General features: G+C 36.8%; 2 protein-coding genes across 2 annotated transcripts; both read right to left on the bottom strand.

Annotated features, from left to right (window-relative positions):
- Window positions 1-2,970: 2,970 nt before the first annotated feature.
- Window positions 2,971-13,055, bottom strand: elp6 (elongator acetyltransferase complex subunit 6). Its single transcript, XM_072692505.1, has 8 exons — window positions 12,965-13,055; window positions 11,618-11,739; window positions 11,440-11,518; window positions 8,759-8,829; window positions 5,470-5,594; window positions 5,170-5,374; window positions 4,549-4,704; window positions 2,971-3,665 (listed from the first exon to the last, which is right to left on the bottom strand). Exons 2-8 carry the CDS (start codon window positions 11,669-11,671, stop codon window positions 3,555-3,557), a joined length of 801 nt encoding a protein of 266 aa, XP_072548606.1. The 5' UTR covers window positions 11,672-11,739; window positions 12,965-13,055; the 3' UTR covers window positions 2,971-3,554.
- A 1,264-nt stretch (window positions 13,056-14,319) lies between these two features.
- LOC140537537 (serine protease 55) lies at window positions 14,320-21,067 on the bottom strand. Its single transcript, XM_072659738.1, has 4 exons — window positions 20,951-21,067; window positions 17,756-17,963; window positions 15,817-16,204; window positions 14,320-14,642 (listed from the first exon to the last, which is right to left on the bottom strand). Exons 2-4 carry the CDS (start codon window positions 17,800-17,802, stop codon window positions 14,475-14,477), a joined length of 603 nt encoding a protein of 200 aa, XP_072515839.1. The 5' UTR covers window positions 17,803-17,963; window positions 20,951-21,067; the 3' UTR covers window positions 14,320-14,474.
- Window positions 21,068-22,169: the final 1,102 nt, after the last annotated feature.

The following is a 22,169-nucleotide window of genomic DNA, read 5'->3' as shown; positions in this document are numbered from 1 at the left end:
ATTTACGTATTTAAATACAATTATAATAAATAAATAACCCCCATTTCCTGCTAAGCTGATGTAAACATTCAGCATCAGCCAGGCAGCTTGATCTTAGCTAGCTAGCCTGTTAGCTAGCCCAACATCAACCTAGCTACAAGATTAGCTGGATAAATACGCCCAAACACAAACTACACCTCTAATTAAAGCAGATAATCAAGCAGAACAGACATATGAACATTAATAAGCATGATTACAACGAAATAAATGAATAATCGCCCTTAATATGCCCACGTATTTAGCTAGATAGCTAGCTACCGTGCTGCTAGCTGTTAGATAGATAGCTAGCTAGCCAATTCAGCACCAGCTCGTTCACGTCCATTAGGTTAACCGTAGCTATAAATAAGCTGGTTTAAGGGGGATTATATGCAAATATAGATCCTTTGCTTTATGTTGGATGAAAGCGAGGAGTGTGAGAAAGTCACATTTGTTGACATTCAGGGTTTAATTTGATGGAAATTCGTGCTAAGCTAGTGGATAAGTCCGGAATGTCCAGGGAGTGGGAATCCGCTCCACGATTTCGTTCCAACCGCCTGGGCGGCTCCGCTGACGCTAGGCGTCAGCGGAGCCGCCCAGGCGGTTGGAACGAAATCGTGGAGCGGATTCCCACTCCCTGGACCTGGATTCACCTCCATTGAAAAAAACACAGCACAGCACTACTTAGCTAATTAGCGTAGCAGCTAACAGTGCTACCCCATGCTTTACTGCTTCTAGGGCCTAAAATCAGCGAGTTAAGCTAATAAAAATGCAGATAAATAAAAATATATAAATATAAATAAAACCAGGAGACTGGAGTCTGCTTACCCAGCGTCCCACGGCTGCTGCCTGCACTCTACAGCTGGTGTTAGAACTGACCGGGGTGTGTTAAACACACACACACACACACACACACACACACACACACTACTTTGACAGAATCGTGTCTGCACTGTAACAGAGGAGGGTGTGTGTGTAAGTGTGTGTAACTCCACCATGAACTCTCAACCTCATCTCGACCTCTGCCGGCCGGCCAGGGGATGTCCATCAGCGTCCATTCAGCTCTCAGGGGTCTGCTCCTGGACCCCTGCAGTGACCAGGGTAAAGGGCCCAGATCCATGGGGTCAGATTTCATCTCCATATATTCATATAGCTCCACTGACCACATTAGGAGCCCTGTGTAGATCTGGACTGGGGTCCATCTGCAGCCTCCTTGCACCCTGGTCTTCAATGCTCAGGACCCCACAGCACTGACCACCACAGGGCAGGTGGGCAGTGTTTGGGTGGTGGGTCATTCTTAGGGTTAGGGTGATTTTGGTCATTTCATGGCTTATATTTTTTATTTTTATTTTATTTGGTTTGATTTGCATGCCTGGGACTTAATATAGGTTTATTTTATAAAGTTTATATTAGATTAATAATCTATGTTAACTTTATATAGGTTTATATTTATACATTTTTATAACCTTTATATAGGTTTTTAAACGTTATATAGGTTTATACACTTTATTAAAAAAATAATAATAATCGTAATAAATTAATATTATATTATTACATTATAAAATTATGACAATTTAGTTTAATAATTTATCAAATGTATATAGTATAATAATGTATAAACCTTATATAAGTTTGTATTTATAAACCTTATATAGGTTTATTTTATAAATTCTTACAGTTTATTTTATATATTTTAAATCAAAAAATAAATATTCATAGTTTGAACATGAAAGCACTTGAATTTTAAATAAATATTTAAACTTAAAATAAAAAATATTATTACATTATGAAATTATGAAAATAATTTAATAGTTTAATAATTTCTAAACTTTATATAGGTTTATTTAATAAACTCTCAGTTTATTTGATATATTTTAAATCTAAAAATATTCATATTTTAAACATAAAAACATGAATATTTTTTAGATTTAAAATATATAAAATAAACTAAGAATTTTTTTATTTTATATAAAAAATAATTGTTTTTTTACATAATATATATTATAATATATATATATTATTTTATTTTATTTTTTATAGGGGGGGTTTGAGGCAGTGGTGGCTTAATACTGTTGTTAGCCTGGTCCGCCGTCCAGATAATTACCACAGCTGTGAACGGAAACATTTGGACATACAGTACTTCTAAATAATAACTATTATATTATGAATTAAATAAATTAAATTAATAACATCAATGAGACACTAAAATCAGATACATGTTGTCTGCACCCCCTGGTGGATTACCTGTGCGCTGCAGGTTCCAGAAAAATACATACAGTTTATGGTGAGAATGTAATCTGACCTTGATCTGACCCACTAATGAGATGTACTCCACCTGTATGTTTGCCTGGGTGTTACCCTGGTACGCTGTCCAGATAATTACCACAGCTATAAACGAATGCCCTGTAGTAGCCTGTTGGGGCACCTCTGGAGTCCCAGCAGAAGGAAACGTGGTTCCACGGAGCCCGCACCCCAAACAGCTCAGGTCACATGACTTGTAGTGATGCATTTTGTGGCACTTTAATTATTATTTTAATTTTTTTAAGGGGAAAAGGCTCAAAGTTCACAAACTTTTTAAAAGGTCTGACCAATGGGAGAGCTTGCTTAGCTGGAATCTGCCCAGATACTGCAAAGAGGCAATGCTGATTGGACAGTGAAGACTTTAATCCCCTTTTTTTCCAATAAAAATTGACAATTGAAAGAGTAGGACTACAAAACCTATTGGATTTATATAAATAAAAAAATGACATTTATTTTGTTGTTCCAAGAAAGTATTAGGCCTTCTGTAAAGGTTTACAAGAGTCTTCTAGCTCATAAAGCTCATTTTATTCACTCTAGACTGTAAATATGTGCTGATCCAATCATAAGAGAGAGCTGCGTTATAGATATTCTAGTTCATTCCCTTGTGAAATTCACTCTTTTGTAGTTTCTGGAAGTCCAACGAGACACAAATCCTTAATTGACTGGATTATAATTTATTTAAAGTGGATTAGATGTAAAATTATGGATGTCAGATGTCGGTCAGATGGCAGATTTACTGTTAACAAGATCAAAAATCTGCTAAATTCAATCTACTCTGATGCTTACTTTGCTTACTGTGCTCACACTTACTTGAATCGCTGGCTATCTAACCTTCCTCTGTCAGACGATCTGCAGTATTAAGAGAGTTACAGATCATTGGAAAGGAGATCCAGACCACCCCCACTTTCTCCATTAGCCCACATTATCCAATAACCCAGGTGTGTCAAACTGGGTTCCTCCCAGGCCACAGCTCTGCAGAGCTCACCAGCACACATCCAGCCTGGTCCAACAGACCTGATCCAGGTATCTACGGCCTTCAGGAAGGCATAGGAACATTTAGAGCCAGGTGTGTTGGATATGATCCAGCTACAGAGCCTGGCCTGGGCACTCCTGCTGCAGAGCTTTGGGCCAGAAGCAACCCAAGTTGATATTCCTGATGTAAACAAAGTGTAAAGACAGCGGAGTGTGGCGTCAGAGCTGCGGGAAAAGAGAGAGTGAGGTCCTTTTGGTAACAGCTGTTAGAGAACGGCTCTGGAAGTTCCCGGTGCGAAGAAGGACGCCCCCTTGTCGTGAACTTTGTACTGAAATATCTTGCGCTGGTTCCCTTGCCCTCTCCACCAGATCTCCACCTGAAACACATCACAAAACACTGCTGAAGTCTGGGTCTGGCTGCTGCTGGATCACCATCCACCATCATTCCAGAGAACACAGTTCTTCCACTGCCCCACAGCTCCTCAATGCTGGGGGGCTTTATACCCCTCTAGCCCACGCCTGGCATTATTAGTCAGCATGGTGCCAATAGGGTCATGATGTTGATCTGCTCCAGAGAGTCCTATTCTATTGGCAGTACTTCTTCTCTACAGGGACTAGACAAGCTGTGTGTGTGCATTTGCACATCAGTATCAGCAAGGGGTGTAGCTTAAAGTAGCTGAATGCATTCATTAGAAGGGTGTCCACAAATATTTGGACATATAGTACATTGAAATAATAACAATAATACATTATGAATTGAATATATATAATAATAATTATTAATGACATAAATAAGACACTAAAATTAGATACACACTGTCTGTCTGCCCCCTGGTGGATTCTCTGTGCGCTGCAGGCTCCAGAAAACTACATACAGGTTTAAAAGTACTGTGACCCTGAGATACCTGCTGAGGATGCAGAGGGTTCCTGATGCAAACGCCCCATCAGCCCACCATGGCTAAAGCCCTGAGCACTCCACCAGTAACACAGGCTATGAGACAAATAGAGTCCCACGTCTTTAAGTAGCTCCCTGCAGTTTCTGCTTGTAGCCAAACATCTCCAACGTTCTACCATCAATATCAGAAGGCCGGATAAACACTCCAGTTCTTTAAACATTTTTTAAAGGTCTGAATGAAACCAAATGTGGGTCTTCTATGGTATCACTCAAAGAACCCTGTGAAGCACCTTTAAGAGTGAACACTGACCTGACCAGGAGCCCCCTGTATATCTGTGTAGGTGTGTGTATGTGATTGATTGTACCTGTCCATGTATGTCCCTGCAGTAGCCAGTGGAAAGTCCCTCCACCCGCAAAGACAGGCTGCACTGGTGGGTGAGAGCCTTTAGAAGATAGTTGGAGTTTTCCTCATCTTCATCCCACTCCTCATCTTCGCATCGCACCAGCGTTACTACAGAGCCCTGGACACACACCACATCAACCACCACCCATTATTATCAGACACAGTATCCACTATGTACACTATATGGACGTGGGCTAGAGGGGTATAAAGCCCCCCAGTTGAGGATCCAACCTCCTGACCTCACTAGCGCTCTTGTCGCTGAATGCAATCAAATCCTCACAGCAAAGCCCTCTTCCCTGGACAGTAGAGAAGCTACTCCAACAAAAGCAGGATCAACTGTTTTTAGTACTCTTGATTTCAGAACAATGAATGAGCAGGCGTCCCAATACTTTTGTCTATTAAGCGTAGCTGACTGTCAGGTTTTACAAGATGTATGGGAACCCTGCCAGCTACTTAATCAGAGGCACTGTTTCATACCTTGTGAACCAGATCAATAAACAGGGACTTTTACTGACCATTATTGGCTTCTAATTACAGCAAGGTAAAAACATCAGTTATCTGCTCAGTGCAGTCTGGAACACACCTGTAACTGGGAGCAGATGGTGGCCTGGCAGTAGTGTGTGAAGTCCAGTATGGCTCCAGCGCTGACGCCTAAACTCAGGAGCACACTCAGGTCATCTATGATCAGGACAGGAGGACCCCACGACTCACCAGCAGCTTCACCCACACCCTGACTCAGCGAATTCCACACGAACTCAAACAGACCTCTGAGCTCGGGGCACGGAGACCTGAGCACAGAGAGGCAGACGGCATGACCGCAGGGTTAGTACACGTCTGCAGGACGAGGGTCAGCAGCGTGCTCTGAGTTCTGAGTTCGTCTGACCTGAGGTAATCAAACGTGGCTGTCTTATCACTCGAGTCATCGCCGAGCAGAACTCCAGGAGAGGCCTTCAGCCCTTCGAGAAAAATGAGCTGACCTTTCTCCTTCGCCTGGGTCAGGTTCACCCCCTGCAACACAACACAAAACACACCAACATGTCAGCAGTCACAGACTGTACAGGCATTAACCCATCAAACACACCTCCCAGAAGCAACATCTACAACTCCCTGTAGATGTAGACAACTCCAGGTCTGTCAAAGGGTCCGCATTTTAATTTCCCACCTTTATCACTGCAGTATTCGGATACTGAAGAATTCATAGTGGATACTATATAATACATAGTGGATAGTAAATAATACATAGTGAATACTACATAATACATAATGGATGCTACAGTGGGGAGAACAAGTATTTGATACACTGCTGATTTTTCAGGTTTTCCCACTTGCAAAGCATGTAGAAGACTGTAATTTTTATCATAGGTACTCTTCAACTGTGAGTGATGGAATCTAAAACAAAAATCCAGAAAAATACATTGTATGATTTTTAAATAATTAATTTCCATTTTATTGAGGGAAATAAGTATTTGATACACCAGAAAAAGAAACTTAATATTTGGTACAGAAACCTTTGTTTGCAATTACAGAGATGAGACGTTTCCTGTAGTTCTTGACAAGGTTTGCACACACTGCAGCAGGGATTTTGGTCCACTCCTCCATACAGATCTCCTCCAGAGCCTTCAGGTTTCGTGGCTGTTGCTGGGCCACACGGACTTTAAGCTTCCTCCAAAGATTTTCTATTGGATTCAGGTCTGGAGACTGGCTAGGCCACTCCAGGACCTTAAGATGTTTCCTACGGAGCCACTCTTTAGTTGCCCTGGCTGTGTGTTTTGGGTCGTTATCATGCTGGAAGACCCAGCCACGACCCATCTTCAGTGCTCTTACTGAGGGAAGGAGGTTGTTGGCCAAAATCTCACGATACATGGCCCCATCCATCCTTCCCACAATACGGTGCAGTCGTCCTGTCCCCTCTGCAGAAAAGCATCCCCAAAGAATGATGTTTCCACCGCCATGCTTCACGGTTGGGATGGTGTTCTTGGGGTTGTACTCATCATTCTTCTTCCTCCAAACATGACGAGTGGAGTTTAAACCAAAAAGTTCTATTTTTGTCTCATCAGACCACATGACCTTCTCCCATTCCTCCTCTGGATCATTCAGATGGTCATTTGCAAACTTCAGACTGGCTTTGACATGCGTTGGCTTGAGGAAGGGCACCTTGCGTGCACTGCAGGATTTTAATCCTTGACGGCGTAGAGTGTTACTGATTGTTTTCTTTGAGACTGTGGTCCCAGCTCTATTCAGGTCATTGACCAGGTCCTGCCGTGTAATTCTGGGCTCATTCCTCACCTTCCTCAAGATCATTGATGCTCCACGAGGTGAGATCTCGCATGGCGCCCCAGACCAAGGGAGATTATCCGTTATTTTGCATTTCTTCCATTTTCTAATAATTGCACCAACAGTTGTTGCCTTCTCACCAAGCTGCTTGCCTATTGTCCTGTAGCCCATCCCAGCCTTGTGCAGGTCTACAATTTTATCCCTGATGTCCTTACAAAGCTCTCTGGTCTTGAGCATTGTGGAGATGCTGGAGTCTGACTGATTGAGTGTGTGGACAGGTGTCTTTTATACAGGTAACGAGTTCAAACAGGTGCAGTTAATACAGGTAATGAGTGGAGAACAGGAGGGCTTCTTAAAGAAGAAGTAACATGTCTGTGAGAGCCAAAATTCTTACTGGTTGATAGATGATCAAATACTTATTTCCCACAATAAAATGGAAATTAATTATTTAAAAATCATACAATGTATTTTTCTGGATTTTTGTTTTTGATTCCATCACTCACAGTTGAAGAGTACCTATGATAAAAATTACAGTCTTCTACATGCTTTGCAAGTGGGAAAACCTGAAAAATCAGCAGTGTATCAAATACTTGTTCTCCCCACTGTATATCATACATAGTATATACCAAATAATTCATAGTGGATACTGAAGAATTCATAGTGGATACTATATAATACGTAGTGGGTACTAAATAATTCATAGTGTATACTATATAATACATAGTGGATACTAAATAATTCATAGTGGATACTGAATAATTCATAGTAGATACTATATAATACATAGTGAATACTATTTAATGCATAATGGATACTATATAATACATAGTGGATAATGAATAATTAATAGTGGATATTGAATAATTCATAGTGGATACTATATAATACATAGTGGATACTGAATAATTCATAGTGGATATTATATAATACATAGTGGATACTATATAATACATAGTGGATACTGAATAATTCATAGTGGATATTGAATAATTCATAGTGGATACTATATAATACATAGTGGATACTATATAATACATAGTGGATACTGAATAATTCATAGTGGATACTGAATAATTTACATTAATTACTAAACCATTCATAGTGAATATAGAATAATACATAGCAGTTACTAAACTATTTATAATCAATACTGAATACATCTTTGAAGATACTGAATTACACATTGAAGATAATCAATAATTCATATTAGATACTAAATTTATAGTAAACAATGAATAATTGATTAATTTACTGAATATGATGTATAATTCATGAGTTATTCATAGAGGTTCCTCAATAATTCATTGTAAATACTGAATTACTTATTGTAGATAATCAATAATTCACAATAGTTACTGAATAATTCACAGTAGCTACTAAATAATCCATAGTGGATACAGAATGTTTAATATTAGTGACTGAATAATTCATAGTGGATACTAAATAATTCATAACTGTTACTATATAAATCATGGTAGATACTAAATAATTAACATTAAATACAGAATAATTTAGTAGATATTGAAACAAATCATAGCAGATACTGAATAATTCTTAGTAGTAACAAAATCATTTAGAATCAATACTGAATAAATCATTAAATATACTGAATTAATTAATTGTAGATACTGAATAATAAGACAGTTAAGTCATTAGGACCCCTTTGGCACAACTGTCAAATAGCACCTCAATAAGCATGTGCTTACTTTTGAAATGCAATCATAAAAATACAAATTCAAATACAAATTTCCATATTTACACTTATTGATATCTTTAATTCTGTCCCAATTTAAAATCACTCATTGGTTGAGCCTGAGAAACAGAGAGATTCAGATCTCTGAAATGACCACAGTGAATCAACACAGGAAACAGGACACAGTGCGCTGGGGAGGACTCACCAGTCTCTGACTAACCACGCTGTAATGGCTGAAGGACTGCACAAGGCCCAAGAAGCACACCCTGCAGCGAGCTGAGAAAATACAGCTTTACTGAAACACACTCAACAAAACATCACACACACACACACACACACACACACACACACACACACACAACACAACACAACACAACACAACACAACACAACACCAAGGAGTCCACCAATAACCTGGAGCTGGATTCACAAAAGACACTCTTCTTAGATGGGCTTTTTTCCCTCAACTTCAACCATTAAAAAGTTAAATTGATTGATTGATTGATCTTCAAAAATAATCAACAATTTTCTCTTGAGATATTCACTAAAAACATGTTCTTCACCGGACTGTTAGAGTTCAGGAGGTCGGCTTCCTAAACAGCTCGGTTTAAATGGCTGAATTACTAAATGAACAGCTAATTTAACAGGATTTAAAGTGGAGGCTGATCTTAAAGTACTGTTAGATTCTAACCGAATCATGGTAACAGTGGTTAATTGTGTCATTTAAAATGTGTGTTTATGAAAAGCTGTAAAACACAGTGTAAAAGGCTTCATTACAAATAATCTACTTAAGAAAATACGAAAGGGTGCGTTAAGAAAATCTCAAGAAAATAGTAATTACGACTTTTTCTGGTCTCAGACTGTCAAATCTAATTAAATGAATTGATCTGTATTGCTGTCGCAAAGCAGCTTTACAGAATCAGTAATCATTCAAATAAAACATCAACAACATAAGAAGGCATTAAAAAAAACGAAGACCCCCAGTGAACAGCCAAAGGCGAGGAACCAAGGAGGAACCTGAAAGAAGGTCCACCTCTTAAATGATCAGTTTAAACAGCTGAATTACAGATTTAACGTCTAATTTAACTGGATTAAAAGTAGTGTTGTAATATTCTGACAATTTTCAAAGTTGGGAAATTTACCATGAGAATTAAAGGGTAATTATGGGAATTAATGGGGAATAAAATTGTAATATTCAAAGCTAAAGGTGAGAAACTTACATAACATATATTTGGAAGAAATCTACTGCAGCTCAATCTTGGCTAAAATAATTACATATGATCCCAAAACAGCTGAATAGCAAAGCTACTGCTCGATCCCAGACACATGGCACATTACATACTGCAGGGCTATTGAGAAGACCACACCCCCTGCATTCACTGTCCAGTCCTCCATCACATGTCCAGCATATGTCCAGATGATTTCCAGAAATCTGACACTGACCACTACCTTGTGGGAAAATACCCTTTCTGTGATTTCATGTTAATAATGAATAATTAATACGTATTAATTCAAATACAGGTAGCTAGCCTATGCTCACCTCTTGCTAGCCTGCTAGCCTTGGTAAACTAGTCTGAAATTGAATTGCTCATTAAGCTTTTCTGATTTAGCAGTTAACGAGCAACTGTGAGATTACAGCTTGATTTAATAGCTGCTGAAATGTTTCAGTGCTGTTACTGTCAATTAAATATGAGCCTCATCCAAACAGTACCTGACTTTAGAAAGTTCTTTGTTCCAAATGTGTGCTTTTAGTAATGGTGAGAGTCAGTTTTCTAGAAATCATATGTATCAATATGCAAGTTTCTCACCTTTAGCTTTGAATATTCCCATTTTCCAGTTAATTCCCATAATTATCTGTTAATTCTCATGGTAAATATATTTGTATTGTTATATTGTTACAAAAAACAATACATATTGATCATAGAGTATGATATAATTCCTTTAAATTATTCACTACTTCCTATTAAGTCCTATAAATTCCCACAGTTCCGAATATTTCCATAAAAAGTTTACATTTTGGAATATTTCCAAAGTTCCCGAGCTAAAGTTCTCATGGAAAGACACTGGTAATTTACTGGAAATTGATCTGAACTTTTCCAGCCCTTTGCAACCCTAATTAAAAGCAATCAATTACTTGATTTACTTTACTTATTATAAGTAATTAAATAAAAAATCTGTTACATAATTAATATGAGGGTTTTCCGACTTCACGCCACACTTCTCGTTATATCCCGTATTTCCTGTCAACCCTAATAGGACTGTTTTCCTGCTGGCTGTTTCCTCCACAGCCACGTCTTTGAATGTTTAGTTTAATTCGGTTGTTTTTTTCTGTTTTGCACAGATTTATTTAACAAAAAAACTAAAATCTGCAGCATTAAAGGCTTCCTTATCAACAATCTACATGAGAAAGAGAAACTTTCTTGGAGAAATATTCTTAAGAAAGTTTCGTAAAATCCTACGAAAATAAAAAGGCCTATTTGAGAACCTTCTTATATGTTTATATAGAGAAATGACATTACAGAGACATTTAGTGTTAATAACCTCATGTTAATAATAATAATAATAAAGAATAAAATATTATTATTATATTGTTTTTAATGGTTTAATGTTTCATCTGTGTTTTGTATTTTATTGTTTGAGCATTTTAAGTTACGCTGCTCATTATACGGTCTTGTTGTTGTGGTTGTGTTGTTTCGAACGTTTTGTAAAAACCTAAGAAAATAAAAAAGCCTATTTGAGAACCTTTTTATATATTTATATGATAATACACTCATTCATACGCCCTGCTTAGCGTTTATGTAACGGTTCTTGGCCTGTTTTTAGTCGGGAAAGCTTCGGTACTGCATGCCGGTTTCCGATACTGGCTCCGTTAGTCGCCGACACTTACCCCGCAGATAGAAGCTGAGGTAGTGATGAACGAGGAAGGACGCGTCGGCCTGCCTGTCAGAGAGCAGGATGAATTCCCCCTGCAAGTAAAGGAATCAGAGAGAAGGTGAGTGCACTGCATTCACAGACTGCTGGACGTAACCACACAGAGGAGGAGAGCTGGACTGCAGGTGAGGTACTTCTCTGAAACTGTCTAGGCTGCTGCTGAGGATGCTGTTCAGGTCTGGGAACATTGCTCTTCTTAGACATGGACAAGGAACGCTGCAAATCCACGGTGAACTCTGGAGGCCGGGATGAGTCCCTATGGTGGAGAGAAATGACATTACAGAGACATTTAGTGTTAATAGCCTCATGTTAATAATAATAATAATAATAAATAAATAATAAAATATTATTATTCTATATTTTTTATGGTTTTACGTTTTATCTGTGTTTTTCGTATTTTATTGTTTGAGCATTTTTATTGCTCATTTTTGTTGGATGATGATGATGATGATGATGACCACCCCACCTCATCATTCCCAACTCATCCCAAAAGTACTGGATGGAGCTCCACCACCATCATTCCAGAGAACACAGTTCTTCCACTGCTCCACTGCTCCTCAATGCTGCTGGGGGGCTTTATACCCCTCTTTAGCCCACGCCTGGCATTAGGCAGCATGGTGCCAGTAGCTTTATGATGCTCCAGAGAGTCCTATTGTATTGGCAGTACTTCTTTTCTACAGGGACTAGACAAGCTGTGTGTGCATTTGCACATCTGTGTCAGCAACTTAACTCTGTGTGGGTGCAACTTAAAGTTGCTGAATGCTTTCATTAGAAGGGGTGTCCACAAATATATATACAGTATGTATAATATAATGTATGTATGTATGTATGTGTGTGTGTGTACATATATATAATGTATGTATGTATATGTATTAATGTATGTTATATATATATATATATATATATATATATATATATATATATATATATATAATATATACACACACATACATACATTAAATATATATATTACATTATATATATGTACACATACATACATACATACATTATATATATATATATATATATATATATATATATATATATATATATATATATATATATATTACATACATTAATACATACACACACACACATATATATATCGGGCATAAACCTTGTTTCTCCTTGGTATTTTGGAGCATATCTATTGGTCCGTACATCCTGAAATTCTGAGACAATGTAAAGAACAACTGCCAGATTCACATTATGGCAAAACTATGCAAATGATGTCACATGGAGATAGTAACAGTGGTTCTGACTACCTATACACACAGCAGAGCGTGGCTGAAGCATCCACACACTCCACTCACTGAAAGGCCCTGATCAAGCTTCAGCACAGCAGCCCTGGAAGTTTGGGGACTACAAAGACCAGGCCTCTGAGTCAGACCTCAGCACGTGACTCCAGCAGCACCACAGCCACCAGACCGGATCAGTAAACCAGTCAGCCTGGAGAGTGAGGCTGGAGATCTGAGCCGTACCTGAATGATCCTCTGCTTTCCTGGGAGCTCAGTTCAGATCTGGACCTCTGGAACCACACAGCACCCTCCACTGCTGCAGCTCTTCTTCTCCTGCCGCACTGCACACACTCCAGCGCTCTGCTGCCCCCCGTAGACCACTCACAGGCTGCACACCAGGGGCTGAAAACACAGAACTCCACACAAATGAAAACTGAGGTCGACTGAAGGTTATGATTGTGTTTATGTAGAGAAGCCTGGGTCAGGTTTGCTTCTATAATGCTGTGAATGAAACATTTTAAAAACATTAGTAGAATGAGTTGTTTATTATTATTGATTTTACCACCCTGTTATTTTACCTCAGAATAAAACACACTGATTTTACCACCCTGTTATTTTACCTCAGAATAAAACACACTGATTTTACCACCCTGTTATTTTACCTCATAATAAAACACACTGATTTTACCACCCTGTTATTTTACCTTATAATAAAACACACTGATTTTACCACCCTATTATTTTACCTCAGAATAAAACACACTGATTTTACCACCCTGTTATTTTACCTCAGAACTAAACACACTGATTTTACCACCCTGTTATTTTACCTCAGAATAAAACACACTGATTTTACCACCCTGTTATTTTACCTCAGAATAAAACACACTGATTTTACCACCCTGTTATTTTACCTCAGAAAAAACACACTGATTTTACCACCCTGTTATTTTACCCCAGAATAAAACACACAGATTTTACCACCCTGTTATTTTACCCCAGAATAAAACACACTGATTTTACCACCCTGTTATTTTACCCCAGAATAAAACACACTGATTTTACCACCCTGTTATTTTACCCCAGAATAAAACACACTGATTTTACCTCCCTGTTATTTTACCTCAGAACAAAACACACTGATTTTACCACCCTGTTATTTTACCCCAGAATAAAACACACTGATTTTACCACCCTGTTATTTTACCTCCGAATAAAACACACTGATTTTACCACCCTGTTATTTTACCTCCGAATAAAACACACTGATTTTACCACCCTGTTATTTTACCACACCTCCACCTGCACTACACTCCAATATAAGACATTTAAAACCCATGAAATTTAGACAAAGTTAGGAAATCTACAGTATTAGTACTGTCTATTAGTAATGCTGATTTTATATCATTCATAAGCAATTTATAAGAGAATAGAAGTGGTTATTACACCTCTGTAATGCACACATTTAGAAATGTAAGGCACATCCATTATGAAACAAAAATGTAATAAATATAAAAAAGCTACAGTTTAGAAGAATATTTTATTCTCAATGTTTTCAATGACAAATTATTTACACATGCTACACATGCTAGCTTTAATAATCTACACATATGAATACTTTAAGGATTAAGAGGATTTTTATATAGAATGTGAACACTTTTAGAAGAAGAATTATGTAGATTTAACCTTAAAATTAGTCCATTTACATTCTTTAATACAGAGGCAGAAAACAATGACGACTGGTGGATGACACTTAACTGGCCATCAAATATTTCTCCAACCACAGATAGTATTGCATGGTGTTCAGGTAAATATTGGGTCGTCTGGGTACACCACACAAATCCCCGACAATTCGGATTCCAGAAATGTAGTATCTCTGCTGCAGAGGCAGGAGACACGTCAGAGGGCCTCCGATATTAATCTGTAAACGAGACGAGAGCAAACAGAGAGGTTTACTTAAATTTCATCTGCAATCTGAGCTGCTAATTATGACTGGAGACGTATAAATATTTACTGACTGTGTAAGTTATTGTTTGATGTATAAATAGTAATTTTACCACCCTGTTACTTTACCTCCAAATTAAACACTGATTTTACCACCCTGTTATTTTACCCCAAAATAAAACAGACTGATTTTACCACCCTCTTATTTTACCTCAGAATAAAACACACTGATTTTACCACCCTGTTATTTTACCTCAGAATAAAACACACTGATTTTACCACCCTGTTATTTTACCTCCGAATAAAACACACTGATTTTAACACCCTGTTATTTTACCTCCGAATAAAACACACTGATTTTAACACCCTGTTATTTTACCTTATAATAAAACACACTGATTTTACCACCCTGTTATTTTACCCCAGAATAAAACACACAGATTTTACCACCCTGTTATTTTACCTTATAATAAAACACACTGATTTTACCACCCTGTTATTTTACCTCAGAACTAAACACACTGATTTTACCACCCTGTTATTTTACCTCAGAACTAAACACACTGATTTTACCACCCTGTTATTTTACCTCAGAATAAAACACACTGATTTTACCACCCTGTTATTTTACCTCAGAATAAAACACACTGATTTTACCACCCTGTTATTTTACCTCAGAACTAAACACACTGATTTTACCACCCTGTTATTTTACATAATAACAGAGTCAGGAAATGATGAGCTGCTCTCAAATGTCAACACCACCATATTCTCCTGAGGTCACCCTCACATTTTACAGCTACTCCAGCTTTGACTAGAGCTTTATCTTGTGGACGAGGTTCATGTAAATGTTGGTGGGGTAAATATGACAAGTCAAGACTGTGATGTAACAGTTTTGGGGTTTAGGAACTGGCTTGTTTTTCAGCTCTGTCCTGGTTCTGCTGGAGGTTCTTCTGAAGGAGGAACAGCAGTGTTTAAGGGCCACGGTTTGTCTCCTCCATCTACTGACCTCTCATTATTCAACCATGACCAGATACACAGAGTCTGATGTTCTAGGACACTCATAAATGTATGAAGGATGTTATACTGTATAAACACAGTCTACTGTCAATTAAAAATAATAATAACTGAGACTAAAAACGAAACACTACCTTACAACCGTCCGTTCCTCCTCCGTACTGGCCGGCACAAATCATGTCAGTGGTGACTCTGAAGTTCCACCATGTTCGCATGTTGCACTTTAATCTGGGAATTTGCTCCACAGATCCCTCCTGAAGAATTCCGAGTTTGTTGTAGCCAGTGATGTGGCAGTCTGTGAAGGAGTGCCTGCCTGTAAACTCGTCTGGGATGCAGACGTCATAAACAGCGTCGCTGAACTTCAGAGGGGCGCTCAGTCTGAGGAGGGCGATGTTGTTTTGTAAGGAGATGGGATTGAAGTCTTTGTGTCGGATGATCTGAGCGATTTCCACAGTCTGGGTCTCGGGCTCGTCAGCTTTCAGATTCCCTGCTCCAGCTTTCACTATGAGGTTACTTCTGATCCTGAGAGGAGAGAAGCAACACGAGTCAAATCAAAAGGGGAAAAGGTAGGTGCATATTATACACCTTATACACACTCTATAATCCATACATACACTATACATATACCTTATACACACTCTATAATCTATACATACACTATACACACACTATACATACTCTATACACACACCTTATACACACTCTATAATCTATACATACTCTATACACACACTATACATACTCTATACACACACCTTATACACACTCTATAATCTATACATACTCTATACACACACTATACATACTCTATACACACACCTTATACACACTCTATAATCTATACATACTCTATACACACACTATACATACTCTATACACACACCTTATACACACTCTATAATCTATACATACTCTATACACACACTATACATACTCTATACACACACCTCATACACACTCTATAATCTATACATACACTATTCACACACCTTATACACACTCTATAATCTACACATACACTATACACACACTTTATACACACTCTATAATCTATACATACACTATACATACTCTATACACTCACCTTATACACACTATATAATCTATACATACACTATACACACACTATACATACTCTATACACACCTTATACACACTCTATGATCTATACAACATTCTATAAAACATTGTGAATTTCCCCACTGTGGGACTAATAAAGGACTATCTTATCTTATCTTATACATACACTATACATACTCTATAATCTATGCACACACTGTACATATTCTATACACACCTTATACACACTATATAATCTATACACACACTATACACACATTATACATACTCTATACACACACCTTATACACACACTACACATACACTATACACACACTACATACTCTATAATCTATGCACACACTGTACATACTCTATACACACACTATACATACTCTATAATCTATACACACACTATACATACTCTATACACACCTTATACACACTATATAATCTATACACACACTATACACACATTATACATACTCTATACACACACCTTATACACACACTACACATACACTATACACACACTACATACTCTTATACATAAGCTATACACACAATATTCTAAACATACACTATACACACACACTACACATACACTATATACACACGCTACTTTCTCTATACATACACTATACACACACAATATACATACTCTATACACACACCTTATACACACTCTATAATCTATACATACTCTATACACACACTACAAACTCTATTCATATGCTATACACATGTTATACACACAATATACATACCCTATACATACACTAAACATATTTTATGCATACTCTATACCTACACTATACAAACACTATGCATACAGTATATATACACTATACACACACACACACACACACACACACACAGAATCTGAGTGTTAACATTGATTAGGCAACACTTAAACCCCAACTTAGTCCAAACCACACACACACACACACACACACACACACACCACAAACACACACATATAGAAGAACGCAGAATCAATGAAGGTCTCCTCACACATGCTCTTCACTGTAGAAACACGCCGCAGCTGAAACCACCCACATCCTGCCAATGATGGTTCCCTCACAGTGATGCCTGAACGGGGCTGATGAATTAGGCCGGTGAAGAACGGCCACGTGCCACGGCCAGACGCCAGCAGAGACATCGGTTCCTCCGACCAGACGCTTCTCCCTCTCCGGCCTCGCTGGTTTCCTTCCACACTCCACTGTAAGAGCCACAAGATCAGGCTGGAGCTCAGCGGACCCACCAACCAGCACTCCTTACATACAGCTACCAGTCTCTGTGTAACCGGCCTTAAACCTGCTGATTCAGGACTAAGATCCTAATAAAAGCTGAACATCCAGACGTTTAATGATAAATCTCCAGTTAGAAGCTGAATAATAAGAGATTCAGCCATTTCTTTTTTCTAACATTGAATCTCTATAATTCCTATATGATCAATAAATACAGAGGAATTATCTCAAAGTAATGACTTACAATAAAGAAATAATAATAATAATAATTTTTAAAAATCATTAAAATATTATTTCAATATTTTGTCACCATTAATAATATTTAAAATGTAAAAATGACTTTCTTGGACTTTTCTAGTTATTATTTCTAGGTGCTGCTTTCTGATTTCTGAGTTTATGTACTTTATTTTATTTTATTTTATTTTATTTTACATAGCACTGATATATTCATTTAAACTTTACATTTACTGCATATTAGACCCATGTTGTGGAGAGCTAGCAGCCCTGTAAAGCAGACATTGGAGAATAGATGGCTTTCCAAAGTAGCATTAATATTTTGTATTCATTATTTTGTAATAATGAATAATTTCATTCAATATTTCAGAAATATTATTTCAAGATTTCTCAACATTTAAACGTAATCTTGCTCAAAATAATTTTCTTTAAGCCATTATTGTGAATTACTCAAAATAATGACTTATGATGTCGAAATAATAACTTTTAATAAAAAATATTATTTACACATATTATTTAAAATAGTATTTAAGGACTTTTTAACATTAACATTTGAAATCTTGAAATAAATACTTATTTTAATAAGTAATTATTGTAAGTTAGTATCTCAAAGCAATGACTTATGTTGAAATAACATGAATGAATGAAATATATTATTTAAACATTATTAAAATATTATTTAAGAAATCAATATTTAAACTTATAATGTTCTTTAAGTCCTTATGTTAGTGTTAGTATGTCGAAATAACTACTTCTAACGATAGTTATTATTTAAACATTATTAAAATAGTATTTAAAGACTTTTGAACATTACCCAATCTTGAAATAAATACTGTACTTTTAATTAGTCATTATTTTAAGTTAGTATCTCAAAGTGAAGACTTACAATGTGGAAATAATAACATGAATTAATGAAATACATTATTTAAACATTATATCATTTATAAATATACTTTAAGATTTTTCAATACTTAAACTTATTACAAATCATAATGTTCTTATTTTTGCGTTACTACTTTAAAAAGATTATTTCAACATATCTTATAATGATAGATATTATTTCTTATTAAAATAGGAAGATTGTTCAATATTTAAACTCAAACTTAAAACTTACAGCGTCAAAATAATAACAACCATTACATACAAATGTAGATATAATATTTATGAAATATTATTTAAATGCTATTTATATTTAACATTTACACATAACTCATCTCGAAATAACTGCTTCCTTGAAATTAAGTAGCTGGTAACTTTAATAAAGCAGCTAAAGACTTTATTTAGAGATACTGCATTAAAATGTGAAGACAATAATTCGCATTTGATTATTTTCAAACACTAAAGCAAATTCACCGAAAATATAGCTACAGATACTAAATTTACCATTTAAAAGAATTAGTTGTTATAGTTAGAAATAGTAAAATAATTCATATTTAATAACACCAGCATCCTGGAACATCCTGAAACCTGCAACAAACAACCAAACTAAGCCAAGCTAAGCTAAGCTAAACTCAACTCAACTCAACTCAACTAAACTAAACTAAACCAAGCCAAGCTAAGATAAGCTAAGATAAGCTAAGCTAAGCTAAACTAAGATATGCTAAGATAAGCAAAACTAAGATAAGCTAAGCTAAACTACACTAAGCCAAGCTAAGCTAAGCCAAGCTAAACTAAGCTAAACTAAGCTAAGCTAAGCTAAGACAAGCTAAGCTAAACTACACTAAGACATGCTAAGCTAAGCAAAACTAAGCTAAGATAGGCTAAGCTAAGACAAGCTAAGCTAAACAACACTAAGCCAAGCTAAGCTAAGCCAAGCTAAACTAAGCTAAACTAAGCTAAGCTAAGCTAAGACAAGCTAAGCTAAACTACACTAAGATATGCTAAGCGAAGCTAAACTAAACTAAGCCAAGCTAAGCTAAACTAAGATAAGCTAAGATAAGCAAAACTAAACTAAGCTAAGCTAAGCTAAGCTAAGACAAGCTAAGCTAAACTACACTAAGATATGCTAAGATAAGCAAAACTAAACTAAGCCAAGCTAAGCTAAACTAAGATAAGCTAAGATAAGCTAAGCTAAACTACACTAAGCCAAGCGAAGCTAAACTAAACTAAGCCAAGCTAAGCTAAACTAAGATAAGCTAAGATAAGCTAAGATAAGCTAAGCTAAACTAAGATAAGCTAAGATAAGCTAAACAAAGCTAAGATAAGCTAAGATAAGCTAAGCTAAGCTAGGATAAGCTAAGATAAGCTAAACTAAGCTAAGATAAGCTAAGCTAAGCTAAACTAAGCTAAGATAAGCTAAGATAAGCTAAACAAAGCTAAGATAAGCTAAGCTAAGCTAAGCTAAGCTAGGATAAGCTAAGATAAGCTAAACTAAGCTAAACTAAGCTAAGATAAGCTAAGCTAAGCTAAGCTAAGCTAAGATAAGCTAAGATAAGCTAAACAAAGCTAAGATAAGCTAAGATAAGCTAAGCTAAGCTAAGCTAAGCTAAGCTAAGATAAGCTAAGATAAGCTAAACAAAGCTAAGATAAGCTAAGATAAGCTAAGCTAAGCTAAGCTAAGCTAAGCTAAGCTAAGCTCTGCTCTGTTGAAGCTAAGCGGAGGTGTCTGAGGCGAGGCTGGTGAGGTACAGAGAGCAGTGAACTCACACTCGGGTCTCACCGGCTCCTCTTTCACCCCCAAATACACAAAGACCACCATCAGCACCAGAATCCCCCCAACAAACACCTGCAGGCCTCGGACCATCGCTGCCCCCCAGAGCAGCCAGACAACGAGCCCGGTGACGGTTAAACCGCGCTGCGCTCTGATTGGCCCGTCCGCGTTCTAGAACACTGTTTACACCAGAAGGGCGCCAAACTGAAAACAAACAAACAAACAAACAAACAAATAAACAAACAAACAAATAAACAAACAAACAAACAATTAAATAAATAATCGTCAGTTTTATAAGATTAAAGGTTTGTAATATTCTGGGCATGGCTATTAAAATATACACTATATGGACAAAAGTATTGGGACACCTGCTCATTCACCGTTTCTTCTTAAATCAAGGGGATTAAAAAGAGTTGATCCGGCATTTGTTGGAGTGACTGTCTCTACTGTCCAGAGAAGAAGACCCTCTACTAGATTTTAGAGGAGGAGCATTGCTGTGAGGATTTGATTGCATTCAGCAACAAGATAAAAGTTAATAAGGTCAGGATGTTGGATGACGAAGGTCACCACCCCACCTCACCCCACCTCACCTTTTCATCCCCAACTCTCCAACTCATCCCAAAAGTACCGGATGAAGCTCCTCCATCCATCATTCCAGAGATCACAGCTCCTCAATCTGCTCCAGAGAGTCCTATTCATTTGGCAGTACTGCTGTGTCAGCAATGGGTGCAGCTTAAAGTAGCAGAATGCATTCATTAAAAGGGGTGTCCACAAACTTTTGGACATATTGTGTATATTATTGTATGAAATCTGTATATTGCCCCTTTAAAGCCACATTTATTTTCAGATTTTATACCTACAATATATACTATTTTATTATTAGGCTATGAAATATAATGAGAAATGTGTAAATACATATCTGTGCATTTTATTATTATTATTATTATTATTATTATTATTAATATTATTATTAATATTAATATTTATTTCCAGAAATGTCTTAATACTTTTCTTTATGGGCTCGGGCTTTTTAATCGATCAAGCACCAGATTTACATATTAGTATATACTCCAAATATATATCCTGCCGCTGTCTCCTTATTTTATTAATAATTGTGTTTATATATGCATGTGAATATGAAAGTGCTATTTATGCTTTATAATGTTTATCTTTTGTTTCTTTGTAAACACCAGCTGAGGGTGGGTAGGTAGGTGGTCTTGTAGGACAGAGGGTAAAATTCAATATTCAAAATTTTCAATATTAAAATAAATATTATGTATTTAGTATTTATTAT

This window comes from Salminus brasiliensis, chromosome 1 (genome assembly GCF_030463535.1).
Source record: "Salminus brasiliensis chromosome 1, fSalBra1.hap2, whole genome shotgun sequence".
NCBI lineage: Eukaryota > Metazoa > Chordata > Actinopteri > Characiformes > Bryconidae > Salminus > Salminus brasiliensis.
The sequence above is the reverse complement of the archived record's forward strand: the minus strand, read 5'-3'. Positions and strand labels throughout refer to the sequence as shown.